This window comes from Saccharomyces kudriavzevii (assembly GCF_947243775.1).
Source record: "Saccharomyces kudriavzevii IFO 1802 strain IFO1802 genome assembly, chromosome: 13".
Taxonomy (NCBI): domain Eukaryota; kingdom Fungi; phylum Ascomycota; class Saccharomycetes; order Saccharomycetales; family Saccharomycetaceae; genus Saccharomyces; species Saccharomyces kudriavzevii.
The window spans coordinates 397,504-425,484 of NC_079284.1; the positions used below are offsets into that span (position 1 = coordinate 397,504).

The 27,981-nt window shown below is 38.2% G+C and overlaps 10 protein-coding genes and 1 non-coding gene across 11 annotated transcripts; 5 read left to right on the forward strand and 6 right to left on the reverse strand.

Annotated features, from left to right (window-relative positions):
- Positions 1 to 135: 135 nt before the first annotated feature.
- RCO1 (Rco1p) lies at positions 136 to 2,190 on the forward strand (the record flags this gene model as incomplete). Its single annotated transcript, XM_056230308.1, has 1 exon — positions 136 to 2,190. The coding sequence occupies one exon, from the start codon at positions 136 to 138 to the stop codon at positions 2,188 to 2,190; it is 2,055 nt and encodes a 684-aa protein (XP_056084239.1).
- Positions 2,191 to 2,356: 166 nt separating this feature from the next.
- Positions 2,357 to 6,190, reverse strand: PDS5 (sister chromatid cohesion factor PDS5; the record flags this gene model as incomplete). Its single annotated transcript, XM_056230309.1, has 1 exon — positions 2,357 to 6,190. One exon carries the CDS (start codon positions 6,188 to 6,190, stop codon positions 2,357 to 2,359), a length of 3,834 nt encoding a protein of 1,277 aa, XP_056084240.1.
- A 533-nt stretch (positions 6,191 to 6,723) lies between these two features.
- On the reverse strand, positions 6,724 to 6,797 carry Skdi_13.trna12V. Its single transcript has one exon. It is a non-coding gene; the product is annotated as a tRNA-Val (tRNA).
- Positions 6,798 to 7,555: 758 nt separating this feature from the next.
- VPS20 (ESCRT-III subunit protein VPS20) lies at positions 7,556 to 8,221 on the reverse strand (the record flags this gene model as incomplete). Its single annotated transcript, XM_056230310.1, has 1 exon — positions 7,556 to 8,221. One exon carries the CDS (start codon positions 8,219 to 8,221, stop codon positions 7,556 to 7,558), a length of 666 nt encoding a protein of 221 aa, XP_056084241.1.
- A 367-nt stretch (positions 8,222 to 8,588) lies between these two features.
- Positions 8,589 to 10,814, reverse strand: CTF18 (Ctf18p; the record flags this gene model as incomplete). The annotated part of the gene is made up of 1 exon (XM_056230311.1): positions 8,589 to 10,814. The coding sequence occupies one exon, from the start codon at positions 10,812 to 10,814 to the stop codon at positions 8,589 to 8,591; it is 2,226 nt and encodes a 741-aa protein (XP_056084242.1).
- Positions 10,815 to 11,072: 258 nt separating this feature from the next.
- SEC14 (phosphatidylinositol/phosphatidylcholine transfer protein SEC14) lies at positions 11,073 to 12,145 on the forward strand (the record flags this gene model as incomplete). The annotated part of the gene is made up of 2 exons (XM_056230312.1): positions 11,073 to 11,081; positions 11,240 to 12,145. 2 exons carry the CDS (start codon positions 11,073 to 11,075, stop codon positions 12,143 to 12,145), a joined length of 915 nt encoding a protein of 304 aa, XP_056084243.1.
- A 632-nt stretch (positions 12,146 to 12,777) lies between these two features.
- NAM7 (ATP-dependent RNA helicase NAM7) lies at positions 12,778 to 15,693 on the reverse strand (the record flags this gene model as incomplete). The annotated part of the gene is made up of 1 exon (XM_056230313.1): positions 12,778 to 15,693. One exon carries the CDS (start codon positions 15,691 to 15,693, stop codon positions 12,778 to 12,780), a length of 2,916 nt encoding a protein of 971 aa, XP_056084244.1.
- A 462-nt stretch (positions 15,694 to 16,155) lies between these two features.
- Positions 16,156 to 17,193, reverse strand: ISF1 (Isf1p; the record flags this gene model as incomplete). Its single annotated transcript, XM_056230314.1, has 1 exon — positions 16,156 to 17,193. One exon carries the CDS (start codon positions 17,191 to 17,193, stop codon positions 16,156 to 16,158), a length of 1,038 nt encoding a protein of 345 aa, XP_056084245.1.
- Positions 17,194 to 20,743: 3,550 nt separating this feature from the next.
- Positions 20,744 to 21,871, forward strand: ADH3 (alcohol dehydrogenase ADH3; the record flags this gene model as incomplete). Its single annotated transcript, XM_056230316.1, has 1 exon — positions 20,744 to 21,871. The coding sequence occupies one exon, from the start codon at positions 20,744 to 20,746 to the stop codon at positions 21,869 to 21,871; it is 1,128 nt and encodes a 375-aa protein (XP_056084246.1).
- Positions 21,872 to 22,563: 692 nt separating this feature from the next.
- Positions 22,564 to 23,718, forward strand: SKDI13G2150 (putative glutamine--fructose-6-phosphate transaminase; the record flags this gene model as incomplete). Its single annotated transcript, XM_056230317.1, has 1 exon — positions 22,564 to 23,718. One exon carries the CDS (start codon positions 22,564 to 22,566, stop codon positions 23,716 to 23,718), a length of 1,155 nt encoding a protein of 384 aa, XP_056084247.1.
- A 1,209-nt stretch (positions 23,719 to 24,927) lies between these two features.
- SEG1 (Seg1p) lies at positions 24,928 to 27,846 on the forward strand (the record flags this gene model as incomplete). The annotated part of the gene is made up of 1 exon (XM_056230318.1): positions 24,928 to 27,846. One exon carries the CDS (start codon positions 24,928 to 24,930, stop codon positions 27,844 to 27,846), a length of 2,919 nt encoding a protein of 972 aa, XP_056084248.1.
- Between the last annotated feature and the right edge of the window lie 135 nt (positions 27,847 to 27,981).

Below are 27,981 nucleotides of genomic sequence, written 5' to 3' on the forward strand. Positions count from 1 at the left end.
ACGACCGACATACTTCACTACGCGTTTGGCCATTTGCAACACACAGGAGAGGAACAAGAATATCAGGCATAAACGGGAATGGTCACCATCGGAAGCATCGAAAACCACACTGTTACCCCTTCTAATACAAACACAATGGACAGCAACAAAAAGGACACGAGTAAGTCGCCCTCACATTCCAACAGCTCTTCACCTTCATCTTCCTCTCTGTCTTCATCTTCCTCTAAAGAGAAAAAACGTCCTAAGAGACTATCCTCCCAGAATGTAAATTATGATCTGAAGAAGAGAAAAATCATTACTTCTGATACTGCGGAAAAAACGTTTGGTAACGAGCACAATAACTTTTCGCTTGAAGAAAATATTATGGAAGAAGAACCCAAGGAACTTCTGGAAAAGGATTCTAAGGGCAATATCATCAAACTAAATGAACCGCCAACTATTTTGGAAGATTCAAAGACATCTATCACCGGACTACCGTTGAATAAAGGGCCCTCTGAAAAAATCAAGCGAGAGTCTCTTTGGAATTATAGGAGAAATCTAGCAGGCCAATCAAACAATTCGGAAATGGCATTAGTTCCCAATAAAAAAATTATTCAAGTGCCTAAAAACTTCCAAGATTTAAACAAAAGTGATCTGCAAACATTTTTGACCCAGAATATAACAGAAGAGAGCAATATAAGATCAACCAGTGGCTGGATGAGCGACATAATAGATATGAATCATGAACAGGAACACGATGGCGACAATGATAATAAGAAATTATCTAATGTTAGGACCAAAATAATACTTTCATCAAACGCTACTTATGATTCAAAGAGTAAGCTTTTTGGTCAAAACTCTATCAAGTCAATTGTCAATGCAAGTGAAAAAATTTTCAAGGACGAAAACGACTCAACCATAAATTTTGAAAATGAAGATTTTTGTTCGGCTTGCAATCAGTCAGGTTCATTCTTATGCTGTGATACTTGCCCCAAATCCTTTCACTTTCTTTGTTTGGACCCACCGGTTGATCCAAATCATTTACCTGAAGGTGATTGGCATTGCAACGAATGCAAGTTCAAAATCTTCATAAATAACTCGTTGACAACCCTGAAGAAAAATGAATCTAATTTCATCAAGCAAAACGACAACGTGAAGATGTTTGCTAAATTACTTTTTAGAATCGAGTCATTGAACCCAAGGCAATTCCAGTTGCCTAATTATATAAAAGAAACCTTCCCTGCTGTGAAAACGGGATCCAGAGGTCAATATTCTGATGAGAATGATAAAATTCCGTTAACCGATAGACAACTATTTAACACTTCCTACGGTCAAAGCATAACCAAACTAGACTCCTACAACCCAGATATACACATAGATTCGAGTTCAGGTGAATTTTTAATCTGTTACAAATGCCATCAAACAAGATTAGGTTCTTGGTCTCATCCCGAAAATTCAAGATTAATAATGACGTGTGATTATTGTCAGACTCCGTGGCACCTGGATTGTATACCGAGAGCCTCATTCAAAAACTTGGGTTCAAAATGGAAATGTCCACTACATTCACCCACCAAAGTTTACAAAAAATCACATCGCCATCAAGAAGTCGATAATACAAATTATAAAGTTTGGAAGAAACAACGGTTAGCTAATAAGAAAAATCGGATTTATTACGAACCCTTACAAAAAATAGGCTATCAGAATAGTGGCAATATTCAAATCATGCCAAACATTAGTGATGCTGACTACAAATTCAATCAAGATTTCAGAATTACTCAGGTAGACGAAAACTCCATTAAGTACGATTTTTTTGATAAAATTTATAAATCGAAAATGGTCCAAAAGAGGAAACTTTTCCAATTTCAAGAAGATTTGATTGATAAACTAGTACTAAATGCACATCAGAATGGCAATACTGAAGATAGCATGATCACAGATGTAGCCTCTTTGATATATTTTCAAATAAGTAACCGCAACGACGACAACGACAACAGCAACAACAAACCAGCTCCCAAAAGGAATAACTTACAAAAATTATGGGATCTAAAGGAATTGACCAGTGTGGTTGTTCCAAATGAACTGGATTCCATACAATTTAATGACATTTCCAACAATGAAATAAAAAATCTACTATACTTTAAAAAAATAATCGAGTCCAAACCAAAGGATGAACTGTTAAAATTTTTGAACTTGAAAAATGCTGAAAGTTAACGTGAATAGAGAAACTACATGCATGCACAAGAATAAATTAGAAACAAAAATGCTGTTTCCTATATTTAGTCTTACATAGATGTACGTATTGTATATCAAAATAAAAGGACTACCTTTCTTCCCTTTTTTTTTCCACTTAAAAAAATAGCAACAAATGTTTTCCTTTTCAAATCATCTCTATATCATCCTCCTCATCATCTTTGTAGTCAACTTCTTTTCTTACCCTCAATTTTTTTTTTATAGCGTCCTCATATATTTTCCTCTTTTCATCCTTGTTAGAAGGTGAATAACTATCATCATCGCTACCCAATTCACCTCTTTCATCACTTTCTTCATCGTTGAATTTTGGTTTCACAGGGTGAACTCTTTTTTTTCTCTTTCGTGATTCGCTGTTTTCTTGAGCCAGTAACCTTTTCTGTAGCCTCTGTCTTTGCGTTTGTGATGTATGAAGGATGCGTCCGATCTTTGCCCTTATATTATTCTGTATTTTTTCAGTTGCGTCCTCTGGTAAATATGTCTTAAATGATGATTGTGCTTCCTGAACAGTGGCAAAGGGTTTAAATAAATCCGATGGCAAGTTCAATTTACCAGGGTACGCTGAATGTTGCCAATTTTTCTTTTCTTTTAAGTTCAATAAAATCATCTGCGACAATTCTCCGATAATATACATTCTCTCACCGCGAGGTCTACACTTCTTTGGCCCTTCTTCATTTTCCATCTTTCCATCTTCATTTGCTTCGTCTTCGACTAGTTTATCTTGATAATTTTTCACCCTTTCTGATAAATAATATAACAAACTGAAGTTCTCTTGAGCAGCGATAGAATCAAAATAAAACAACAAATAATCGATCGCAGTTGTCAAAGCATTTAGATATGCGTCACCTTCGGAATCTAAACCTTCGGCTATATCAGGATGATGAGCAATTGCATGTATTAATCTTGGTAATACCCTTTCAAAAATTGTTCCCTTCTTAAATGACTTCAAACCAAATGTAAAGTTTATCCATATCTTGGTTGTGGTTTTCAATTCGATATCTGGTTCATAAGCAGTAAAGAAAATCAATGGCAGAAACTTGATGGATATTAATTCATTAGCTACATAATCCTTCAATTGCTCTAAAAATGTTTTCCTTACTGGCAGTGATTCATCTTCAACCAAATTAATCAGTTTAATAGTGTCAGAAGGTTTAATAAAGTTATTCAAATTTGAAATTCTGGCTAATTTCAAAACTTGAATTCCCGCCACACATCTCAATTTAGTTTGATAATTACTTGGAGTGGGATAAAATTCCTTATTAAATTCGGAAATCAACTCGCCGCCGCTTGCAATTAAATAAAAGAATAACTTCATGGTTTTTTCAGTAAAGCTCTCTGCGAGTTCATCTCGAGGAACATCGGCGGCAATCGATCTTAATTTGTTAGTGAATAACTTCAAAGTGAATATTTTGTTACTTACTGCAGAATATTTTGTCTCATTTAAGTAGGAATCTTTAATCCAGTCAACCTCCTTTTTTGAATCACCAACGACTTGGTTCGATAATAGAACTTCTTTAATTAAGTACGATATGATATCAGTGGAATCATCATTTAGAATGTGAGGAAAGCTCTTAAAAATTTCCATAAGAACAATAATATGGGACGTAAAATGGTTGTCCTTTTTCAGATCTAAAGGTAAAATACGTATTTTTATCTTTCTTAGAGTTTCTTCTGCTTTTGGTGACAGAGCAATTAGTTTTGCGGAGTATTTAGCTATTTCTGGTTTACCCTCAATTGCAAAATCATACAATTTAGTGAAAAAAAATGTATCTTCAAAATCAACCTGGTCCTTTAATGTCTTGGAAGCCTTGTATAGCGTTTTCAAGGCCTCTTCTAATGATAAAGTATCATTGTTTTCTGCATCTGGATCATCTAAATCTTTGATAATAGTTTTCAACGTTCTAATTTGATCTTTAAACAGGGTTGGGCTAACTTTTGATATGTCATCTAAAATTCTTCTCTTCAAATCTAACTGCTTAGGATCGGAGTTATTGGATAAGTTTAGCAAGACGCCGATGTTGGACACATTATAGATTATTGGCGAGGCTCTGAAAAGTAAAATTCGAATTACCTTCGCAATATCACGCGGCATAATAGAAGCACCCGTAGATATATTATACTTCTTGAACAATCCCGGTGTTTGTAATTTATTGATCAATTCGTTAAAAGAATTTTTTAACGTGGGAAATGGGGTATCGTTGGTAATGCACGTATTTAACAGATAGAAAATTCTATCATCATTAAATTGTTTTATGGTTTCAAGAGCATCGATGGCCTTTGTAGAATCAGAAAGACCAGAAGCCAACCATTGAATGGTTTGATTGTATTTGTTTGCTATCAAAGGACCTTGAGACGAGTTCGCGTTTTCCTGATTATTTAGATATTTGCTAAATTCAATGTATTTGGATATGGCAAAAGATATTTTAGTTTGTCTTGCATTAAATGCATAAAATGAAGTAAATGCCTTCTTATCGAAATGTGATAAAATTTTTAGTAACCTGTGGACTCTTTCATTGTTACTTGATTCAAAGGGCAGCAGATATTCAAAGATTACATTGTCGACTTGTTCGTTGATGTTCAAGTCATTGATATAATAGAGGTTGTACAACGTGGATGGTATGGTATCTATGATTTCCCAAATTTCCTTATTTTGGAGAGTCCTTTTGATTTCATTCAATGAATCTGAATAAAACCTAGCCATAGTGTTAATACAGAGCTCTCTGACCTCCTTATGTTTTTCTCGGGCCAAGTGCAGTAAAGATGTATAGATGGCCTTATTGGTAATATTTTTCCAAATTTCAGTAGTAGGAACTTCATTAAAGATCATAACGGAGGCCCTACGTACACGAGGATCTGAATCAATAAAGGTTTTTGCCAGGGCTTGGTTTAGTTCCCCCGAAATATCATCTCTTGTACTTATAATGTTGGGAATCGACTCCGTCCATTGGACTCTAACATCGGGACTAATATCAGCGATTTTGGAAATCCATGTCTTGAAAGTATCGGAATGGGTGGAGATAAAGTTTAAGTCTGAGTCCGATGTAACTATTTGACCAACTAGTTTGGTAGCTTCTTTTCTGAATAATTCGTTATCTGAGGATAATTCATGATAGATAAATCCGATTACGGCATTGATTAACTCGGGAGCAGTTTCCCAAAGTCTTAACACCAGTTTGTGTAATTTTATTACTACATTAAGTAGTCTGGAACTATTATCACCATTGCTTGCTTCATGAATAATCTCTGAGTAGTATTTAGTCAGGTGCCTACTCATTCTATTGGAATAGGCATCACATAAAATCAAACTAACCTCGTAGCCACAATCGGAAGTGACATTCAAACCTTCAGGAAACTCTTTCGGATTATAGGTCAAAAATTTATTAAAAATCAGTTTCAGTACTTCTAATGGGACAGAATCAAATTCAGAGATGACTTCGCCCAGAATATTACCAATAACCTTGTATAGCCTTTTGGGGAAGCTTTTATTAGGGTCGTAAAAAATATGAAATAGTTCGATAAGCAAATTATTTGAACTGGGCAAATCAGCTATTAGTACAATTGATCTATATTCAAGCAGCTTGGTGATTAAATAAGTTTGTTGAATGTGGTAGCCATTTTCTTGATCACCCAGTTGTTCAAATTGTGAGAGTAAAAGCTTGAAAATATCCGTCAGTTGAGAATCCGTATAAGGTGCATCTGGAGCATATAATCTCAAGATATCACTGAGGCAACACGCGGTAAATGCGCGAATCCCCACATCTTTATGCCTCAATAGTTTTCTATTGACCAAAGAGTCTCTATACTCGTCTAATCCAGTTAAATCTGTATTGTCCTGACCCAGTGCAGCCAATTCTTCATGCAGAGCCTTTAAACGATCCAATAATTCGTTAGTCGAAATCAGCTGCTCCGAAGTGGATATTATAGGCAAGTTGAACTTCAGTTTGGTCACAGCACCTTTAGCCATTTTCGTAATATTTTCTTTCTTCTTTCGCTTATGAAGATAACGTAAAGCGAGACGAGATATGAACAGCCACAAAGGAGACAACTTTTCTTTAGATCTTCTGCGAATCAATAGCAAAGCTGATGGATGGAGTTCAGTTTCATAAATGGCCATATTGTTTATACAACTTTACGCGTCGCGTCGCGTCTTTTTCCTGTCATTAACTCACTTTGAACGGTGTTTTCCGGGTAGTGATCCTGCCCTAGGCGGCTAAATACGGGGATTTACATATATTATGTCGAACAAGGATAGATTGGCTGAGGGCTTTCATAGAGAGGCTCTCAGTAAGTTTCAAGATGTCTTTCTAAGTACAGAGCCGGCTTGATATTGCTGTATTTAGAAGATCGAATGTTTTTGTCTGTAAAAGAATTACAACCAGCTTGTTTCTATGTCCGTGTTACTTGTTTTTACTTCTTTTCACAGCGAACAAAGAAGTGCTGGGAGCAGTAAAATATTCAAAATAACTATCAGGCATCTTCGTAAAAAAAAACAAAATTTGATTTCGCCCAGGATCGAACTGGGGACGTTCTGCGTGTTAAGCAGATGCCATAACCAACTAGACCACGGAACCAATGATTTTGTGTTAATCTTTAAAAGTGAAAGAGCTATATATAGTGTTAAGCTGTCAAAACGACTCATATCTAAAATCAATTCTTTTGATTCTCTTGTTTACGTATTTTGTTGGAACAAGTAGGTTCATCATTATTCACATAACTAGTCCTTGTTTCAGGATGAAGAATGTTGAAATGACGTTTTATTGGTGGGTGCACTTGGAGTCAAAGATCCATTAATTGAACATCAACTTGGAATTTATATATAAATGATATGAGTCGTTACATTGAACTAATAGTAAATTCCCTAGTTTATTGTTATGTTGAACATATTTAATATGTCCAATCGGCGTGTGTTTTATATACCTCTCTTATATAGTATAAGAAAGAGTTCTGCTATTCATTCTTAATTAATACTTCGAATTATCAACATATTTACTTAATCTAATGGCGGATCTTACATGAATCGCTATCTCTATAACTTGGTTATGGGCTGCCACGGTCGTCGACGTTCCATGACTAACACACCGATGCTTTCCTTGTACTAGAAATAAAGTTAAGTCTTTTATCGGTATCTTATGTATCATTACAGCTTTAAGAATTTATAGTAGATATGAGAGTATTAATGACTATTTATCACGTCCTGGTACAACCATAAATGCACTATGTAATCTTCGTATTCAAAAAATCGGATACTAGACAAAAATCTATCAAAACGAAACTTCGCTGTTATTGCATTTTTTCCTTTTTCTTTTATCTTGGGCTCATTTGCAGATAGCTAGGATAGTAACGCTACCGGTTCCTTATTATTCTCCTTTTTCTTTTGCAATAACTCCTTCCCCTTCTTATGCTCTGTTTGTTCTCCTTGTGGTAATGATGGCAACCCCTCTGTTGATGGCAATTTGACTACTTCATTCTTGTCCTGCTTCACTGAATTGAGTTCACTCTCTAAAGCATCCAATTCCTTATTTAATTCATCTTCATAATCATTCGTCCCAACTACACTTCTAGATAATGTCTCATTAATTTCATTCTGATATGCAATTTGGTCGTGTACATCATCCATTAATTCATCAACATTACTAAATTCTTTGTTCAGTTTTTTCAAGATTTCATTCCCATTCTTTAATCCGTTGAAAAATTGTGTTTCCACCATTTTGAATTCCAGCGTTGATACCATGTTTTCCAAATTAATGAGCTGATCTGAAGCCTGCTGCAACAAATGCTCTTGATAGTGTATTCTTTTCAGCAAAAACCGTACTTTCGTGTTACATTTGTAATCGTCAGAATGCTTTCGTATCAAATCTTTGAGTTGGTTCCTTTCTGCCAGAATCAAACCATCTGTCCTTCTCGTAAATTTATGAATTTCATCCTTAGATCGTTTCACTTCTAAGATTGCCCTGTCCGTCTTGGTTATTTGCACTCTACTACTTTTTTGTCCCATCTGATATGTGCAAAATACCAAGTCAAATTATTTCAATGGTATGTATGATTTCTTCAAATTATGATGCGAATGTTCATCGTTTTTTCTATAACTTTTACTGTATGCTACAGTAAATATTCGAATTTTCGGTCTGCGTGCTTACCGGGATTCAGTACATGAAGATCTACGAAAAATGGCAGCAAAGAGGGAAAAAACGGATTACGATTGAGAAACGAAGGCTGTGCGATAAAATCATAAAGTACAGCTACTTCCGCTATAATTGATCCTTTGATTTTTTGCGGCCGTAACTTTTAGATAAATATGTAAGCCTGCTGGTCCATATTTTCAAACTATTATTCTTAAGTACTGTGTATATATGCTACGTCGTTTACTCCCATAAGTTATTCCAAGTCACGTTTTTCCTTACAGCATTGGAGAACCCTTCGTTGTATTTCACCCATATTTTAATCTCTTGAGCTTTATCGTTTGCTTGATCGGTCTGATCTGGTAACGTACTCTTTTGTGTCCCAGGTGATTCCTTGGTTTGCTTTAATAATCCGTATTGGTTTTTAAAGAAGTCCATTGTACTTGAAGAAGAGTTCAATGCTACCTTGGCCTTCTTGGCGTGTACTTCCTGTGATTGTAATCTATCCTTCGTCACTTGGTCTATGTGTCTCTTTTTAACTTTGTTTTCCTCGATCCTTGCCAATAGTGAGTTCAAAGTATTCGGCCGTTTATGTTGAACTTCGTTAATGTGTTTGGGATCTAGCAACACAACTTCGTCGATTGGCGGATCGATTACTAGACCGCTGCTTCCATCAAATCCCTCAGAGCGATTTTGAATCAAATTTAGTTGAAAGCTTTTCAGCAATTGGACCAATATCTCCATAATGGTTTGTTTGAGTTTCAAGTCTTTTACCTTATTGATATCAGATGAAATCATTGAATCCAAATATGGTAGCATTTCAAAAACTAACGACTTTCTATCGGTAAAACTAGCCATCAATGGCGACTGCGCGGAAATGTGCCTGATGATCAAATCTACTATATCTAATTTAGCTTTCCTCGATTCTCTTTGTTCATATTCGCTATTTTTCATTTTGATATCATCCTTGTTTGCAATATCACCGAATGTTTGGAAGAACACCAAAGGGACAAGGGCGGAATAACGTAACAACGCACCATTATGCGTATACATTGATTGATGCATTAAATCATGAAAAAATAGCCAATCTGAAATTTTTGCTGGCTTGCTTATACCATTATCGGAATACTTGACGTGAGGAAAAATGTTAAAACAACCTTGCAATATTTTATCCGCGTTACCATTAAGTTCCACTTGATGTAGCAACTCGTAAAATTGATCCTTGATATCACGGTGGGGGTCTCTTCTAAACAATTGGTTTACGATTCTAAACCAGGATATCGGCGAGTCTTTGTTGGATGACGCCCACGTACCCTTGTTACAGTTAGATTTATCTGAGGTATTGGCATCTTTTGAATCAGTACTTGAGGCTAAGAATTGCAAATTGTTAATACAGTTCCTGACATCACCTTGAGCCAGATCAATCAACTCATTAATTGTCTTTATAGGTATATCCATGTTCTCTTCGTGGCAAATAAGGTTCAATCGCTCTTGTAGAGTAGCATCAGATGGTCTTTTCACGGCAACAATTTCACAGAATGGCTTTAATTTTTCCAAAGAGGGAGCATATAAATTATTACAGATACAAATGATAGGTCGTATAAGCAGTGCAGAACTCTTCCCCCTTCTCTTTTTGATCTTCTTGTCCAGCTGACCAAACAATAGTTTGTTGGTAGCTTTCATGTCGCCTTGAATAATGTCAACTAAAACTCTGATAAATCCACTTTCGACACTTCCATCAACCTCATCTGCTACCAAGCAGACGGGGTTCGTATCAAAAGTGTGATTGAATAAGAGATTATGAATTTTCTCTTTTACCATGGGGCCAGCCCTTTCATCACTTGCGTTTATTTCTGATACTGAAAATCCTGATTGCTTAGCGATAACGTGCGTCACTGAGGTCTTTCCTATTCCGGGTGGACCGTGCAGCAGTAAGATCCTTTTTTGTGGCCTTTTCAATGGATCGAGCTCCAGACCAGTTTCCTCTTTTTCACTGGGCAATTTTGGCAATTGCTCTTTGAAAACAGCGGGCGTCCACTGTCTTAACCAGCTCAGCATTCTTCTGTTGGTCTTTTCATTCCCCACCAAATCTAGAAACTTTCTAGGACGCCACTTTTCCACCCAAAGTGTTTCATTACTCACCTTTCTTGCCGCTGTAGAGGTCTTGTGCACGTTATGGCGGTCTTCGCTAGACGCCTCAATTTTATCCAGCAAGTAATTGATATTGATGCCGTACGCATCATCTGATCTCCAAGCAGTATTTGGATTGGTGTAAAGACTTATGCTCTCAGAGATTGATTTCGCAGGCTTCTTCCTCAACTTAACTGTTTCACCAGTACTTGATACAAACGCGTTAATATCGTCCTGATGAACGCCAATTGTGTCATCACTAGCGGCGCGTTCTCCATCTCCAGTGTCAAAAAGGGAGCTTTGTCCCAATAAACCAATGTGTGGTATTGTATCTACCATGATGTTTGCTTTTTTATTCGAACTTTAGGTAAACCAGTGTATGCTTTTAGCGTATTTTACTTGCAATATCGTCCATTTACGTGTTAGATGCCCCGTACAACACGACTGGCCAATCCATTTTTTCCACTTTTTTTTTCAACGTTGATCAACAATAAATTCGTACATCGTCCTCTGTTTGTGTCTTAAGTGTTCTTTATGGTTTGTTGCTTGAACGGTCCCTGTAGCAGTAAACCAGATCTTCGACGCCTTCAAAACACAATGGTTACAGTATGTTGCTCAATGCTATTCATTTAATTCTTTTTCGGCGTTCATTGTCGCTATGTTCACGTTCTTCAATCGAGTTTCGTTCATGTGAAGTGAGTGTTGTATTCAATAGGTTTACTAACAAATTCATATGGCTTTGTGTTGATCTTATTTCAAAATAGCAACTAGAAAAGGAGTTTCTACAATCCTACCCACAAAATTGTCCTCCAGATGCCTTGCCAGGTACTCCTGGAAATTTAGATAGTACTCAAGAAAAGGCATTAGGAGAACTCAGAAAATTTTTAGAAGACGCTGGTTTCGTTGAACGTCTAGATGACTCGACTCTGCTACGTTTCCTAAGGGCCAGAAAGTTTGACGTTCAATTGGCTAAAGAAATGTTTGAGAACTGTGAAAAGTGGAGAAAGGATTACGGTACTGACACGATTTTGCAAGACTTCCACTATGAAGAAAAGCCATTGATTGCCAAATTTTACCCACAATATTACCATAAAACTGACAAAGATGGCCGTCCAGTATATTTTGAAGAATTGGGAGCTGTTAACATACATGAAATGAACAAGGTTACGTCTGAAGAGCGCATGTTGAAAAATTTGGTCTGGGAATATGAATCTGTTGTACAATTCAGGTTACCTGCTTGTTCAAGAGCTGCTGGTCACCTGGTGGAAACTTCATGTACAATTATGGACTTGAAAGGTATTTCCATATCTAGTGCATACAGTGTCATGTCATACGTCAGAGAGGCCTCCTACATAAGTCAAAACTATTATCCTGAACGTATGGGTAAATTCTACATTATTAACGCTCCATTCGGTTTCTCTACCGCATTTAGATTATTTAAGCCTTTCTTGGATCCCGTTACAGTTTCAAAAATCTTTATTTTAGGTTCGTCTTACCAAAAGGAATTACTAAAGCAAATTCCAGCTGAAAACTTGCCTGTTAAATTCGGCGGTAAGTCCCAAGTTGACGAATCTAATGGTGGGTTATATTTATCTGATATCGGTCCATGGAGAGATCCAAAGTACATTGGACCAGAAGGTGAAGCTCCGGAAGCCTTTTCGTTGAAATGATATCCTTTTAGAGACATTTTTTTCAAGATAGAAGGGGGAAGTTATAAGTATTAATAATTTACGACTAAGATAAGTAAAAGAAAGTATGCTTATTTCCTCTCTTTTGATTTTTTGGATAGGCATCCTTCGCACTTTTATCTCCTTAGTTTGTACTACTTTTTTTGTTTTTGTTTTTGTTTTTTGTTTTTTTTCACTCAGCTATTTGCTTACCTTATTATTTTATTGTTTTTTTTTCTTTTTTCTGGTATTTTATTCCTACAATCATACCTCGAATTTAGTTTATTTTGTAAGCAGTTATATACATTTACTTATAGAATACATATGCTCGTATTAGACAAGAAGAAAATAAGTTGAAATGAAACTTTGTTATGTATCATAACGCGCTCATAAGCGCAGGTATTATTAGAATGAAGATAGCATTAGTCGTTTTGCGGCGAAATTCTTTAGGTTAGAGTATCAAGTTGTTGACCCACAATGTTTTAGCAAAAATTTCTTGCCAGAAAAAAATCTCTCTATAATATAAATATGCAAATCTCTTAACGAGTTCGATTAAATGCAGCTTTATTCATTTCTTAGGAGTCACTTGTACTGAAATCTGAGGTCAACACTTCAATTAAACAAAGGGTATCGGTTTAAATTCCTAAATTGCTGAAGTCTTTTGACAATTCATGCTTTTGTTCTTCTCTTTGTAATTCTCTGGCAAAATTAGAATCTAAGTGAGGACCTTCCTCCTGGTATAGATTTCTGTCGTCTATCTCATTGCGGTTTTGTTTCTGAGAAAAAGCACTTTTAAAGTTTTCAAAATTCCAATATTCGTTATTAATGTAAGAAGAAAGCTCTGTGTTGTCAACCAATCCATTGCTGAAGCTACCCATTTGCCCACTATATGACATCATACTTTGGGTATCAAAATCTTGGAATTTTGGGAAGTCACCCATCTCAGATTCCATGTTGAATTGAGGATTTATTGGCTGTTCCGTTTTTCTTGGTTGGGGGCGGACTAATTGAACAGTACATAGCTGCAAGTTGTCTAGTGTACCCTCCACCAAGCAGCCCTTTTCCCTGAAATGTATCAGTAAATGGTTCCATAGTGTATTTCTTGCTAAGGATCTAGGGTTACCAAGAATGACGAGACCATATTTAGCACGAGTTAGCCCCACATTTAAACGGCGGGGGTCACGCAAAAACCCAATAGCCTGTTGTTCGTTGGCACGGACACATGACAAGATGATATAGTCCTTTTCACGACCTTGGAATGCATCTACAGAAGCAACTTCCACATTAATATACAAATCTTTATCCAATGAACCATTCATTTGCATATACTGTAAAATATAAGCTCTTTGTCCCTCATATGGTGTGATAACACCTATTTGTTCGGGTTTGACACCGTCTCTAAAAAGCTTGGTGATAATTCGTTCACAGTTCATAGCTTCGATTCTATTCAAGAAGGACGTACCGTTAGCAGAAATTTCTTCTCTGCCATAGTTAGCCCAGAACATCATTGGAATACCACGAATGGGCCATGGGAATTTGCTGTTTGGCACAGTACGCTGTTCAATTGTCACACCATTTTGTAAACTGCCTTCGTAAAACATATTGCTCGGAAACTCACTCAAATAAGGGTTCATACGGTATTGCACTTCCAATCGAATTGGTACGTGACCCAGAGAGATTAATCTTTCAAAGAGAGATTGCTTCAAACCAGCATCTGCCGCCTTACGTTCCAATATGACAGGGCCTAATTGCTGGTGATCACCAACCAAAATAGCTTGTTTGGCACCTTTGACAATTGGGATTAAACATTCCGGCTCCGAAGCCTGTGTACTTTCATCAATCAATACGGTCCTGAATTTTGTGTCCAAACGCTTATCACCGGCACCAACACATGTACAACAGACAACATCTGCCTTATTTAGAATTTCTGCTTCTGTTTTCCTTACTAACTTGACAAATCTTTTCGTATCGGAGGCAGACAATTCACCGACCTCGTCCTTCAGTTTCAGTAGATTTTTCAGTTCGCCCTTAGCTCCACGCCCAACTAAATTGTGCAGAGCTAAGTTGGAGACAGAACTTTCTACATCTTCTCTACTTTTTGCGGTAAGTCTGACAACTTTCAAACCCAGATCACGCAATTTGGCGGCCAAATGGTCCACAGCGACGTTGGATGGGGCACATACCAATATCCTATCCTTATGAATTTTGGAAAGGTGGTATACTATCGTTGCAGATGTAACAGTTTTACCAGTACCTGGTGGGCCCTGGATTAAAGACAATGGACGTTGTAAGACATGACTAACGGCATTGGATTGAGATGAATTTAATTGCGCAAAATTTGGAATTGAGAATTCCTTGGGTAATGGAACATCAAAGGAAATATCAACCACCTGGTGACCCAATATTTTGTAGTACAAATATCCTGAAATCGATTTTTTGTCAATGGCAAATTTTTTCAAGGCATCTTGCATTCTATCATAAGAAGTCCCTTTCCAAATAAATTCAGCAGTAAAACCAGTGGTTAAATGAGTTGGTGGTGGAGTCTTACTTGGTTTCAATTCTAATGTAAAAGTATCTTGGAAGCTATTTGGTAAACGAACAATGTATCCACGACCTTCCCAGTCGGGATGTTGCATTCCGGAGTACCATAGTATCATTTCATCACCAATGGCAACTTTTAGTTCATTTGATTCGAAAGTAGACAATGTGAAGGATGCTAGATGTCTATTGTTTAGGGCTAAGGACCATGAGACGGAAATATGTTCCAGTGCTTGAGATTCCTTGAGCTGTTTATCGTAATCGGCCTCTAATTTAATCAAGGGCCCGTAAGATCTTTGGTATTCATAGGCGTCCTGGTATCTCAAGAGTAAAGGTGGAATTGCCTCTTGTTCCTCTGGTGCATCGATATCATTGATCGTGGCGTCTTTATTGGATCTCCACTTGGCTTCCAATTTGGAAATTTGACTGGGAGTAATCAAGCGGGCTTTTAACTTCTCCTCTTCGGTAGGTTGTTCGGCAACCCATGATAAAAGTTGTCTATCCTCAATTAGAGGCTGCCATTGATCAGTATCCCAGTTAGCATTTTTTGTCTGAGCACAAGGTATTCTACAAAGTAAAACAACTACGGCTTCACTTTTAGCAGAAACAAATCCTAATAAAAACACATTCTTGCGTCCACAGTTATAACATTCCAATACTGTATCCCCTAAGTCAGAGTCTGGATGCAGAGAAACCACGTTATGATGAGACAAAACCAAATGGTTGATAATATGAGAACTGCTTGTACCATTCTTGGTGTTACAAAACCATTTCTTACATGAATTGCACTTTATGACACATTTCGCAGAATCTATACCGCAATATGCACATGAGTTGCCGGAAGCTGATGCAGGAGGAAACCCAGTTTCGGCAACTTTAGTCTCTTCGAAAAGTTGATTATCCACATCGTCATCCTCCACCAAGGTGGAATTTAGTGGTGTTGCAGGTTGGATATTTACATCAGATGGGGAATTTGATAAATCGTAAGGAGTGCGAGAACCGGAACCGACCATTTGATGTTGACAATGATTGATATAATATAAAAGTATTACTCGGTTTTGCTGCTGCTTTCCTTTCTTCAATTTTCTGACGAAATTTTCAACACTTTTTATTCTGGGCAAAGAAAAAAAAGAATCTTTCAGCAAGTTTAAGTGAGAATAATGCCTATTTTCACACTTTTTTTTTTTTTACGTATTAACATCGCGAGTTTTTAGTTAACTTTTCACTTGATCAGTTGGTACGAAAGTACATAAAGATATACACTAGAAAGAAAAGTACTTGGAATGAAACTAATGATACTAAAATAATTTGAACTGAAATGGACTAAACTAAAGGTAAATGCGTTCGCTAGCATTGAATGGATAGTAACTAAGTGTTTTTTTTTTCGTTTTCCAATTTCTCATTTTGTTCCCCGTTTATGAATTTATTAAAGGTTGGGCGAGTTACGTATACTCCCCACATGCATATGTTTTGTTTTAATTAGAGAATGAACTCGCTAATGATAATTTTATAAATGATTTTCTTCTTGGATTCCTGTCCTCTAAACAATTAGACGTGTGGGGAACGGGTTCTTCTCCAGAGGAAGTTACACTAGTATTCAATGAGCTATTGGAAGAGGACTTAACCAAAGAGTTGGAATATGAATTATTCCTTGTCTGCAAGGGGGATGAAGAAGAACCAGTGGAAGGTACTGAAGAAGAACCAGTGGAAGGTACTGAAGAAGACCCCCTTCTCAAATTTGAATGGGTTCGTTCTTTTGAATAATAAATAGGATTTCCGCAATGGCTCGTGGCGTTACTTGGCGAAACTTTTCCATGAGAAATCAGTTTCAATCGATTATTTTTCTCGCTGGAGGGATGAGACGACGAATATGCGGTGGAATTTGAATTTAGATTCAGGTACGAATTGGAGTTCGAAGCGGGCGTTGAAATGGACGTTGATGGGGGAGTGAAACCATTCGATTGATCGCTATTTACTGTTAACGAGTCCAATTCAGATGAAACGTATTTTTCCAACCCATAAAGATGTGTTGGTATACCATAACAGGAAGAATGCCTACATTTTGGTTTTATGCATTTATGTTCAACACAGCAGTCTGTTACGTCACCCAAGGAAGACTTCCTAGTGGACTGTCTAGACAATTGGTGAATCAAAGTACTGCTATTTGCTCTTATTCTTCTTGGAGAAGGGCGGACCGTTTCATTAGAATAATTCGATGAATTTGGTGGAGCGAAACCAGATAGATGGTGCGGAGCAGTCTTGATTTTTCTCAAGTGATGACCAATTACATGACTACCGTTGTGCCTGCTCGTGTTACCGACATTGGTAGAACTATTGCTACTGTTACGGGAATAGTTATTTTTTAAGGAATTTTCAAAATTAAAGGAAGCTAATTTGGAAGTAACAAAATCATTTGGGCCTATAAAGCTTTGTACGTCTGTTTCATCCTCATAATCGCAATCTTGACAAAATGGATCTTGCACACCTCTTTCAAAAATTTCTGAAGCAATCATCAAATAAACGACTTTTCTACTTTTTTTTTGATGCTTTTTTCTAGTATTTCACCGTGGAGAAGAATATTCCAACTGAAATTCTTTCACGCAAACTTTTCTTTTTATGTACTACTTTTTTAGCCTAACTAATGGTGACACACATACACTTAATGCTATAGGTGATGAAGAGAAAGAGATAAAGGAAGATAAATTTAAGTAGAATTGAATATAAATAAGAATAGGAATTAATTGTGAGATTATCAGATGATTGCTTACAAGAAAAATAAGAGTCCTTGACCATGATAAGTTTGGTAAAAGTGTAATTGTATTTATAATAGTGGGTTTCGGAACTTAAAATTCTGTTCTCCGGCCAGAGGAAGCAAAGATCACTTCATATGGTGGATTTCCCTTAAAAAAAGCTACCACAGCAATTGAATTAACTGTAATCCTTATCTAGTAGCATCCACCCTTATGCTTATGATTTCTTCACAATTTCCTCTGGGAAATCCAGGAGCCAGACGGCGATTTTTCCAGTTTTCTTTTCCAATTTTCCAGTGGTAGGTTTCTCTTCGTTAATGGGTGGGTCAAGGATATGTACAGATGGAACTAAGCACAGAATACGCTGCGGGCCCAAATAGAGTATGTTGGCAGTAGGCACATTCGAGGGGCTCGGTGGAAGTGCGTAGCTAAGTATTTGTCCTAAAATGATTCGCTTCACGGGACAACATATGATATCAGCTTCTCGAAGCAAATGTTACGAGCCGTCAGTACGAGGCGGTGGCATGTGCTTCGCGCTGTTTGCGTGGTTCCCAGAAAGCCCCGTGAACAGCTTTCAATGCGCGTGTGCGGGGAAATCGTGTTGTCACGTTGTCCTGATGATTTTTCTTTTCTTTCTCGTAAAATTGAGTAAAAATCCGGGGAAAGCATTATCTGCGGTGCAAAAGAAAAGCTCTGGACTTTCCTCCCTTGGCACATTTTTGGTCATCCGTGATGCTGAACAAAAAGGGGTAAAAGCTTTTTTTTCTTCGTTATTGTGGTAAGGGAAAAATATTCCAGCTTTTGTTCTAATAAGACAAGGGATTAATGCTTAGATAAGCATTGTAACGCAACCTTAGGGATGTGGGGCTAAAGCTAAAAAAAAAAAAAGGTTGCCAATGTATATCGTATCAGCTCAAGTGTAGTCACCGTATGGCGAGCGTGCATCTGTTGCTAGCATTAGACGAGCGAGATGCTGCATTCCTGCACGGGCGAACCCATGTTTTTGATAAGGAATGCAAGGTGACTTGAGTCATATGGATTTTCCGGTTTAATTTTAAGTTGGGGTGCTCCCTGCCAGAATACGCTTTGCCACTTAAATTATAGTGCAGAATGTGGAAGCTCCGATCTGATGGGCTTGTCACTATGCTCTGCTCACATAACAATTTGTAGACAAAAAAGTAGCTTAACGGAACGGGACCAACACCAAAAAGAGGGTAGAGCGATAAAGTTCTTCGATGATGAAGCATCACAGTAGAAACTATTACTTCTAGAAGCTTTCATCGAAGATTTTATCGAGGATGCAACAAGTCAAAACTCAAGTGGCTGAAGAGTCTTTTGAAGATATCAACTACAACATTGCTCCTCACCTGGACATTGCAACTTCTAGGTTGTTTCATTGCGTTTGATGTCCTCTTAAAAAGAAAAAATGCTTTCAAAAATCGATTTCAAGTTAAACCTGTCATATTTGCTTTGTACAAAAACGTATCCTCTGTGAGGCTTAAAGAAGAGTTACATATATGTCTACATTTACTTTATCTTTAGTTACATTTTTTTATCTTAAAATGACCACACCCGAGAAAATGAACGCAGAAAGGACTGATTTCGAATTTGCAGGAGAGACAAAAAACTTGTATAATGATTACGTACGTAATATACTATTAAACGAAATAGATAAGACTATATTCCGCAAGAAATTCAAAGAATCGCTTTGATTATCTTTTCATGCGACGTTAACGGCTTAAAGATGAAATGCCGATTTACTTATGCAAGCTCCGTCGTACCTTTTCTAGCAATGTTTCGGGTAACGATTTTATATCGCAAGCTGTTAGGAGATGAAGTAATTGAGGTGATGCCATCTAACATTGTGTGCATTCTAAGGCACTACGGATTTTCTTTACCTTCCGTAATACTAACATAGAGAACCCCAATATCATCGAACCGTCTCATCGCATTCCTTTGTGCCAGTTGACGTCAATTTTTCTCGTAAGGGATTATGTTTACGCTTATGAAGGAGCGCATGGAACGTCATTTCCCCAAGTGCTTGATTGCGAGGAAGTGCCACTTTCACGCAACATTACTGTCTCGCCTAAAAGCCTAGATTGGGAATGAGAAACAGTATGTATGACGTATTCGTTTAGATAGTTAGTTTTACCTTTTCGATTTCAAAGGTTTTCCGGAACCCCCCCTCGAAATGTATTTCACACAATACATATTAACTAAGAAAAAGAAAAAAAAAAAAGGGAAATCCAAAAAATCCTCGCCACGATCGACATGTTGAATCTATTTCCACTCACGAAAAACAATGATTGCGGAAACGTTTACGAAACAAAATAGAAACTGCATACTGGATTTCTTCATTGCGTTGTTTCGCAATAAAGAAAGGTCTCTCACGGCCTAATTTTCAAGTCGCCGGCCATTAGTAGTGGCTCTCTATGGGCAAGAGTTGAAAGGCCATGGAAAGATTCTAGAAGTGAATTATGCCCCTTTTTCAGTGCGGATGTTATTTGCGAGACAAGCCGCCGAAGCCCATAGGGTCTTTTTTAGTTGTAAAAAACCTCTTTCAAAATTTTTTTCTGTGAGTGTGGTGTCAAAAATGCATGCTATAAATGTAACAAACATATATAACTAAGAACAAAGGATTTTTATGTAAGAGAATCTCCCTTCTATGCTGGGCATCAAGCGCCATATTCTAGCGCGTGATAACGAAACCGAAGGGATGGTATCTGAACGCATAGGATCCGAATATTGAAAACAAATGTAAGCTGTCTGTAACGCTATTGGCATCTCCTCAATTCAAAATTATCTCTCCTCTTTCTTTCCATCCAACGCACATTGTTTTCATATCATGTGGAAACAGTTCCTAAGGAATTTTCTTTCTTCATGACTTTCGACGGCGTCATAAAATGTACGCACCCACGTCGAGTGATCATTCGCTCTCTGCCATCCTATCACGTGCCGCATCACTTGCGACGTCTATACGCTGCGCATGTTTGCTGCAGGCGAGGTTGAGATACGAATGAACAGCAGCCATTTTGGATGCTGTGAGTATCGGAACGTTACTGCGTTCATGCACTGTCCTTTTGTCTCTTAGATAGTGGGTAAGGCAAGCAACCCGGGCTACAGGAGTCAAAGGCTTTTCGTCAACTCCTAAAAGTTAAACATCTGATTTTTTCGCTTTTCTTATAAAACTAGAGCAAACTCCTTTTAAGAAGTCCTTTGTTTAACATCTTCGAACGATTTTATTAAACCATTATATATATTTCTTGTTCACCATTGTAGGAAACTAGAAAAAGTATATTCATAAAAATTCATCATGCTCAGAACGTCAACATTACTCACAAGACGTGTTCATCCTTCTTTATTTTCTAGAAACATCCTCAGATTGCAATCTACGGCAGCAATTCCCAAAACCCAAAAGGGTGTCATCTTTTATGAAAATAATGGAAAACTGCATTACAAAGATATCCCAGTCCCACAGCCTAAACCAAATGAAATTTTGATCAACGTCAAATACTCCGGTGTGTGTCATACCGATTTACACGCCTGGCACGGTGATTGGCCCTTGGCTGTCAAGTTACCATTAGTAGGCGGCCATGAAGGTGCTGGTGTTGTCGTCAAACTAGGCTCCAACGTTAAAGGCTGGAAAGTCGGCGATTTGGCAGGTATCAAATGGTTAAACGGTTCTTGCATGACCTGTGAATTCTGTGAATCAGGCCACGAATCGAATTGTCCGGAGGCTGATCTCTCTGGTTACACTCATGATGGTTCTTTCCAACAGTTCGCAACTGCTGATGCTATACAAGCTGCCAAGATCCAACCAGGTACTGACTTAGCCGAAGTGGCCCCAATATTATGTGCTGGTGTTACTGTATACAAAGCACTAAAAGAGGCAAACTTGAAAGCGGGTGACTGGGTCGCCATCTCCGGCGCTGCAGGTGGGTTAGGTTCCTTAGCCGTTCAATATGCCACTGCAATGGGTTACAGAGTCTTGGGTATTGATGCGGGTGAAGAAAAGGAAAAGCTTTTCAAGCAATTGGGTGGTGAAGTTTTCATTGATTTTACCAAGACGAAGGATATGGTTTCTGATATTCAAGAAGCTACTAAGGGTGGTCCTCATGGTGTCATCAACGTTTCCGTTTCAGAAGCTGCCATTTCCCTATCTACAGAATATGTTAGGCCAACTGGTACCGTTGTCTTGGTTGGTTTGCCAGCTAATTCCTACGTTAAGTCGGAGGTCTTTTCTCATGTCGTGAAATCCATCAATATCAAGGGTTCTTACGTCGGTAACAGAGCTGATACAAGAGAGGCCTTAGATTTTTTCACCAGAGGCCTGATCAAATCACCAATAAAAATTGTTGGATTATCTGAATTACCAAAAGTTTATGATTTGATGGAACAGGGTAAGATTTTGGGCAGATACGTTGTCGATACTAATAAATAAGAGCGTGCGAAGCACGCAGACTCCATAGAAAAGTCTTTGTTTGTAATGATGAGATTTATAAATGTATATTAGAGGACAGATTAATCCCTAAATTGAAAGCTAGGTACGGTATTTCTCAGTTTCCGGTGGCTGTAAAATTATCCTACAAAATCCAAATCGCCTTCCAAGAGCCTTTGAAAGGTTCAAGGTACATTACTATCATGAGACCCTTGATCATAAAGTTTCTCTTCTCCTCTTCGCACCCCCTTTTTAACGCTATCACGGTTATGGGAAAAAAGGGCTTTGTACATGGTTTTCCTCCATATCTCGAAATTCAACTCCTAGAAATGTCTAGGCCGCGCTAGTTTAAGGGTCCTGTGCTCTTAATAATCAGCCTCTTTTACCCAAACAACTTAAGTTTAAACAATGGGAGGAAGGTCAAACAAAAAAAATGATAAACATCAGCCTCATAGAAAATGCGCCTGATGTGAAGGCTTTTCTACCCATTTTTCAAGAAGCCCCTTTCCACTTAAGCAATGTTGAGCATGCTGACTGTACACTAATAAAAAGTTATACGTCCCCTTAATATACTAGCAAATCAGGAACGCTCATTTATATTTATAAGTTCGGTCAGGAATGAAGGAATTTGTGAAAAGGTCACTCGTATTGGTGGCCTCATTCAGATAAGTCGTTACAACCGTAAAAGAAAAAAAATGTGTGGCATATTTGGGTATTGCAATTTTTTGATTGAGAAAACAAGAGGAGAAATTCTTGACACCCTGATCGAGGGCCTACAAACATTGGAATACAAAGGTTATGACTCAAGCGGTGTTTCAATTCAAGGCGATGAACTCAGTTCTATCAACGTTTATAAGCAGACTGGTGAAATAAGCAACCTGAAGAGAGAAATTGACCTCCACAATCCTAACAGAGACCTGCCATTTATTTCTCATTGTGGCATCGCTCATACCAGGTGGGCAACACATGGTGAGGTAAGATATGCAAATTGTCATCCTCATAACTCAGACTCTTCTAACGAATTTGTCGTGGTGCACAACGGGGTCATCACCAACTTTGATAATCTGAAAGCTTTGCTAGCAAGAAAGGGCCATGTATTTAAAGGTGACACCGATACCGAATGCATTCCTAAACTATACAAGCAACTTTATGATACAAGTATTCGGCTCGGGTACAGCCTTGATTTCCATGTATTAACAAGTTTGGTGCTAGAAAGATTGGAGGGTTCCTACGGCCTGCTTTGCACTTCTTCCCACTTTCCAGATGAAGTAGTTGCTGCAAGAAAGGGTTCTCCGTTAGTTATCGGTGTCAAAGGTAGAAGAAATCTTAAAGTAGATTTTATCGAAATCGAGTATCTAGATCATAAAGAAAACTACCTTGAAATTAATGTGCCAAACAAGAATCCTGGAGGTATCCCCCCCAGCGTTCCTTTGAAATATGATACTTGTCTAAGAAAGTCCCCGCCTCTCCGTTCACAATACATAGAAGCTTCTACAAGAGAGGGCAGTGTTTCTACTTTCAATTACGTGTCATCAAGAGAACTATCGGCAGATAATGGATTACCACAACCCATTGAATTCTATTTGTCATCCAATTATTCGTCATTAGCACAATATGCAGATAAAGTGTTGCATTTGGAGGATAATGATATTGCCCATATTTACGACGGGGAGCTTCATATCCATCGTTCTAAAAGCGATCCCGAGGCCTTCCCATTCAGAGCAGTTCAAACCTTAGAACGGAAGTTCTCCCAGATGAAAAAGGGTTCTCATGATTATCTCATGCGAAAGAAAGCTTATGAAGGGCCTGAAATATCCAAATGCTTTGAGAAGAGGAGTCAATTCCTCTAAAAACAAAGCCGTATCAGGCAGGCCGGAAAATTAGCTGACGAAGTTAGAAAGAGCAAAACTTCCTATCGCTGATGTCTAGGTACTCGTCCCATCTTCGAGGAGTTGACCCCAGTGGTTATCCTATTTCAAGACCTGCCCATTATGGTGTTCACTCATAAATACAGGCCTAGAGAGGGGGGTGGCATCTACAAATTTTTGTGCCTCTCAGTACATTGCTTTATATCTATTGGGGGATTTGGTGTCCCAAGTCGAGAGAAGAAAGAAACAATGTATGTATTAACGTTGATTAGGAACCATATTGAAAAATCTCTCGAGCTAGAACCTGCAATCTTTATTGAGTTACGTGACAATAAACTTAAACAACAAAAATTGGTAGTACTTCTGGGAGAGAGTTTTCAGTATGCATCTTCTTTGAAGAATGCTTTGAAGATGAAAGAATTGCGAAGGTGTTCTCACCGGTGTGTTAAGACACAGAGTACTAGCAGGGATGTATTAATTCTCATTAATGATTGCCTTCGTGAGAAATGGATGCCCTCTTTCCTAAAATTGTGTCCTCTATCCAGCAAATAATTGTAAGAAAATAAAAACAATTATCATCGGTGACAAGGGAGACAAGATATGGGAGCGGGAGCTAACGAAACAAACAAGAGATTTTGTCACTCTTGAAGCATCCCAAAAACTGTGGAGTGCCTGCAGGGAACGCTCAGCATTATTAATTTTCTGCTGCTTAGCGGTCAAGAGAAGAATCAGCGTTAGTTCTCCAAGGGACCCAGCGATGTCGGCTAAAGGCCTAAAGGTCGTTTTAAATTCTTATCTTTTCAATTTTGTGATGCATGAAATCTTTATATTCTGAGCAGTATTTAAAACATATATATACACACAAACTGACGTTTATCTCCCTTATGCTTTGCAATTTCGATCACTGCCAAGCCAATCTCCTGCAATGAGTGTCACTTACTTATCCAAGCAGCAGCTGTAAGTCCGAAAAAATCCGCCCAGTGAGGCCCATTTTAGCTCGCTACGGTGACGGGCTGGCCGTGTGGCGCGAGGGTCAACATGTAAAAAAAGGACGATAGATAACCTTAAAGGAAGTATCCATTTCTTCCCTTAGCTTACCAACAATCCGGACTGAAACAATTAGAAAAAGACAGCAATTATATTTAACCAGATTAATCAATTCTGTAAATCCTTAGCCATTCATTCTTGAGGATGTTTAGAAGGAAAACAACTGCAGCAGAAATGGAACAAGCGAATCCAACAGCTGTAGCAGCTGCAGCAAGTATCGGCAAATTGTTTATGAAGAAGGGGAATCAACCAGAAAACAAGCAAAAGTCGACCTATCGTTCAGCTTCCATGACAAATTTGAGGAAACCTACTGCTTCCAGAAGAATGTCTTCTATTTCCAGCACATCATCAGAGTCTGTGCGGGGTAAAGGTAGAGGTAATTCCGGGAAATTAAACAGTCTTAATCAACGGTCGTCGATGGGGAGGGAAAACATGCCAAATCCTTCTCCAAAGAAAGCATCACTGCATAAAAGTAGCTCTCACTACCGAACTTCGAGTCTTCCTAATCAAAGAGGCCAATCAAGCAGAAACAATTCTGGCCTGCAACGCGAGAAATCTAAGAAACATCAGAGGATAAGCTATGATGAGGCTCAGCGCACGTTCAAGGATTTTGGTGGACCACAGGCTAAGGGTATTCTAACCAACCGACAGCGTCCTAATAACAGCAGTGGTTCTCCTCCCTTAAAAACTATGCGAAAATATATTCCTGGGCCTAACGGGTTGATTGCAATTGAGGTTCCAATCGAAAAACCAAATAAAATTAATACTTCTAGATCGTTAAGACGTTCAAACTCTGCCCACAGTACCTTGAATGTAAAGAACTGTTCACCTATAAGGAAGAAAGTCTCCCAAGAATCTCTACATTCCCAACCAAAAGGAACTTCGTCCTTAAGGAACACATCAAATTCTCAAAGAAAACAAGGTGAAGAGCCGAAACTCTCAAAGACGTCTACAACAAATATAAATGTTCCTCTTATTGAGACACAGGTTCGTGAAGAAACAGATCAGGAGCTGAGGCTCGAAAATTCCAACACTTCCGAATCAGACACAGTAGTCAATAGCGAAAATAATGTAGAAAAGCCCTCTTCATTGAATAGTGAAAATGATGACCTAAGAAAACTGATACATGGGAATATTGAGTTGGAAACTTTCATTAAGGAGGAGGAAAATGGGAAATCTTCAAAATTTAGTCAAGAAAACGTCGTCGTAAACAGGTTGATTACGGAGAAGGGTGTCAAGAAATCAAACACCGAACATAAAATGGCTACTGTCGATGGCGAAAAGCCTTCTAACTCTGATAAAGTATATCGTATGGTTGCGGAAAAACCAGAATGTGAGGAACAAAATAGTTTGGTGGAAAAGCACCCTCTTTCCAAGGCTGAAAACCTTGACAAGCAAGTTGAACGATTGGACCATGATTTTTCCAACGATAGTTCTTCTGTAAAAGAATTAGCTGACAATCGCAGCTCAGAAAGTGCCGATCATACCCAAATGAGTGATATAACCTGCTCTCCCGCACAAGACCCTAATAAAAAACCTAGTTCAATACAAGATAATGATATTTCGGAGGGTATCGAAAGTACGATTAAGGCTAAAAAAGAGGATAATCCTTCCGTGGAATTATCTCCCACTAGTACTTATTCCAAAGAGGAAAGTATAGGCGACCCCAACGATGAGTACTTTGATACAACAGACAAGGAAACTCAAAAAGCAAATGAACAGATTCCTTCCCACAAAAACCATGATAATATGCAAGCAGAATCAACACCGTCTTTGGCACAATACCTCAGGACTTCAAATACTTACCTTTCTCCAAAGAATCCACCGAATCAAGCTGGGCAAGAAAAGCTCCTCAAACCTGAAATTAACATGGTATCTGTAGCTAAAGCTGTCACGCCAATCAAATCTGCTCTTAAGAAATCATCTGGGTTATCCAACCACAATTCATCCATGTACTCTGATAGCTCTCCCGCCAACGGTGCATATTTGTCTCTCACGACTGCTGAAAATACAAGACTAAATGCTCAAATGACCATACCTGACAGCGTATCACGTAGGACTAGCGTAAAACGCTCTTCCGTGAAAAGGCCACAGTCAGTGGGTCAATTCAAAAACAATAGATCGAGTTCACCTTCTCCTCCGGAAAAAGTAAACAATAAGCGTCACTCCGCTATACCATTAGGGACCCCAGAAAAAGCTAAACCGCAAAGAAATTCAGTAACGGCTTCGTTCTCTAAAACTACGCAGCAAAGCCAAGAGCCAGCAAATGTGCCAGGGCCAATCGGCCAAAAAAAATTCAAAAGCAAAACCGATAACAAAAGCACCAATACGAATATAAAGAGAGGTTCACAGATTGTACAAAACGATAAGCACTTAACGAAGGATGTGAGCAATGTTTTATACCCTAAGGAGCCGCCTCCTCGCAAGTCTAGTTTTGAGAAAATAAGGAGTAATGAATCTCATCTCGGATTTAAGAAGCTTTCTTTGAGAAATGGTATCTCAGAAGAAGCGTTAAATGACTGTTATGTTGCTCATGCTAACGAGAGCAATGCAAATGTTAGTCAAACTGAAACAGCACAGGAGTTTTTTAAAAGTCTGGGCCACCCCTCTAGGTTTGCAGATTCGGATTCGGATGATGACTCCCAATTTCTCAGTCAAAGCTCATCAAAACACAATGCAGAAACAGAAAGTAGCAAGGTCGGCAATAGCAGGAGTGGTATTAGTAACAAAGGTGCCTTTTCACTTTTTAAGAGCAAGAACAAGAAGAAAGAGAACGACGTTACTTCCTCAGAAATTTCACGGCCTAATCACAATATTATAAATCCTGCCGCTCAAAGTACAAAAGTAAGCAAGAAACTCAGTGGCGCATCCTTAAGAGCTGCCAGTGAGGCTCTACCTGCAAAAGCTGCAAGTCCCCCGATGAGCAATAGGCTAAGATTTTCTAGTAACCCAGGAAACAGCGAAAGCAGACACTCACAATCACAAGAAATCAATGATACAAGAGAAAAGAAGGGCGGCGGGTTTGGCAAAAAACTAAAGAAAATCTTTAGTAAAAAAAAGTAGAGTTATCCGACAAACTTTCTATCCATGTACAAGCTATGTATTTTATTCCGTTGTGTTCGTTCAACTTTTGAACGATGACTTTATTGCACTTCGACATATAAAAAGAACTTTTTAATAATGAATAATCAAGGAAAT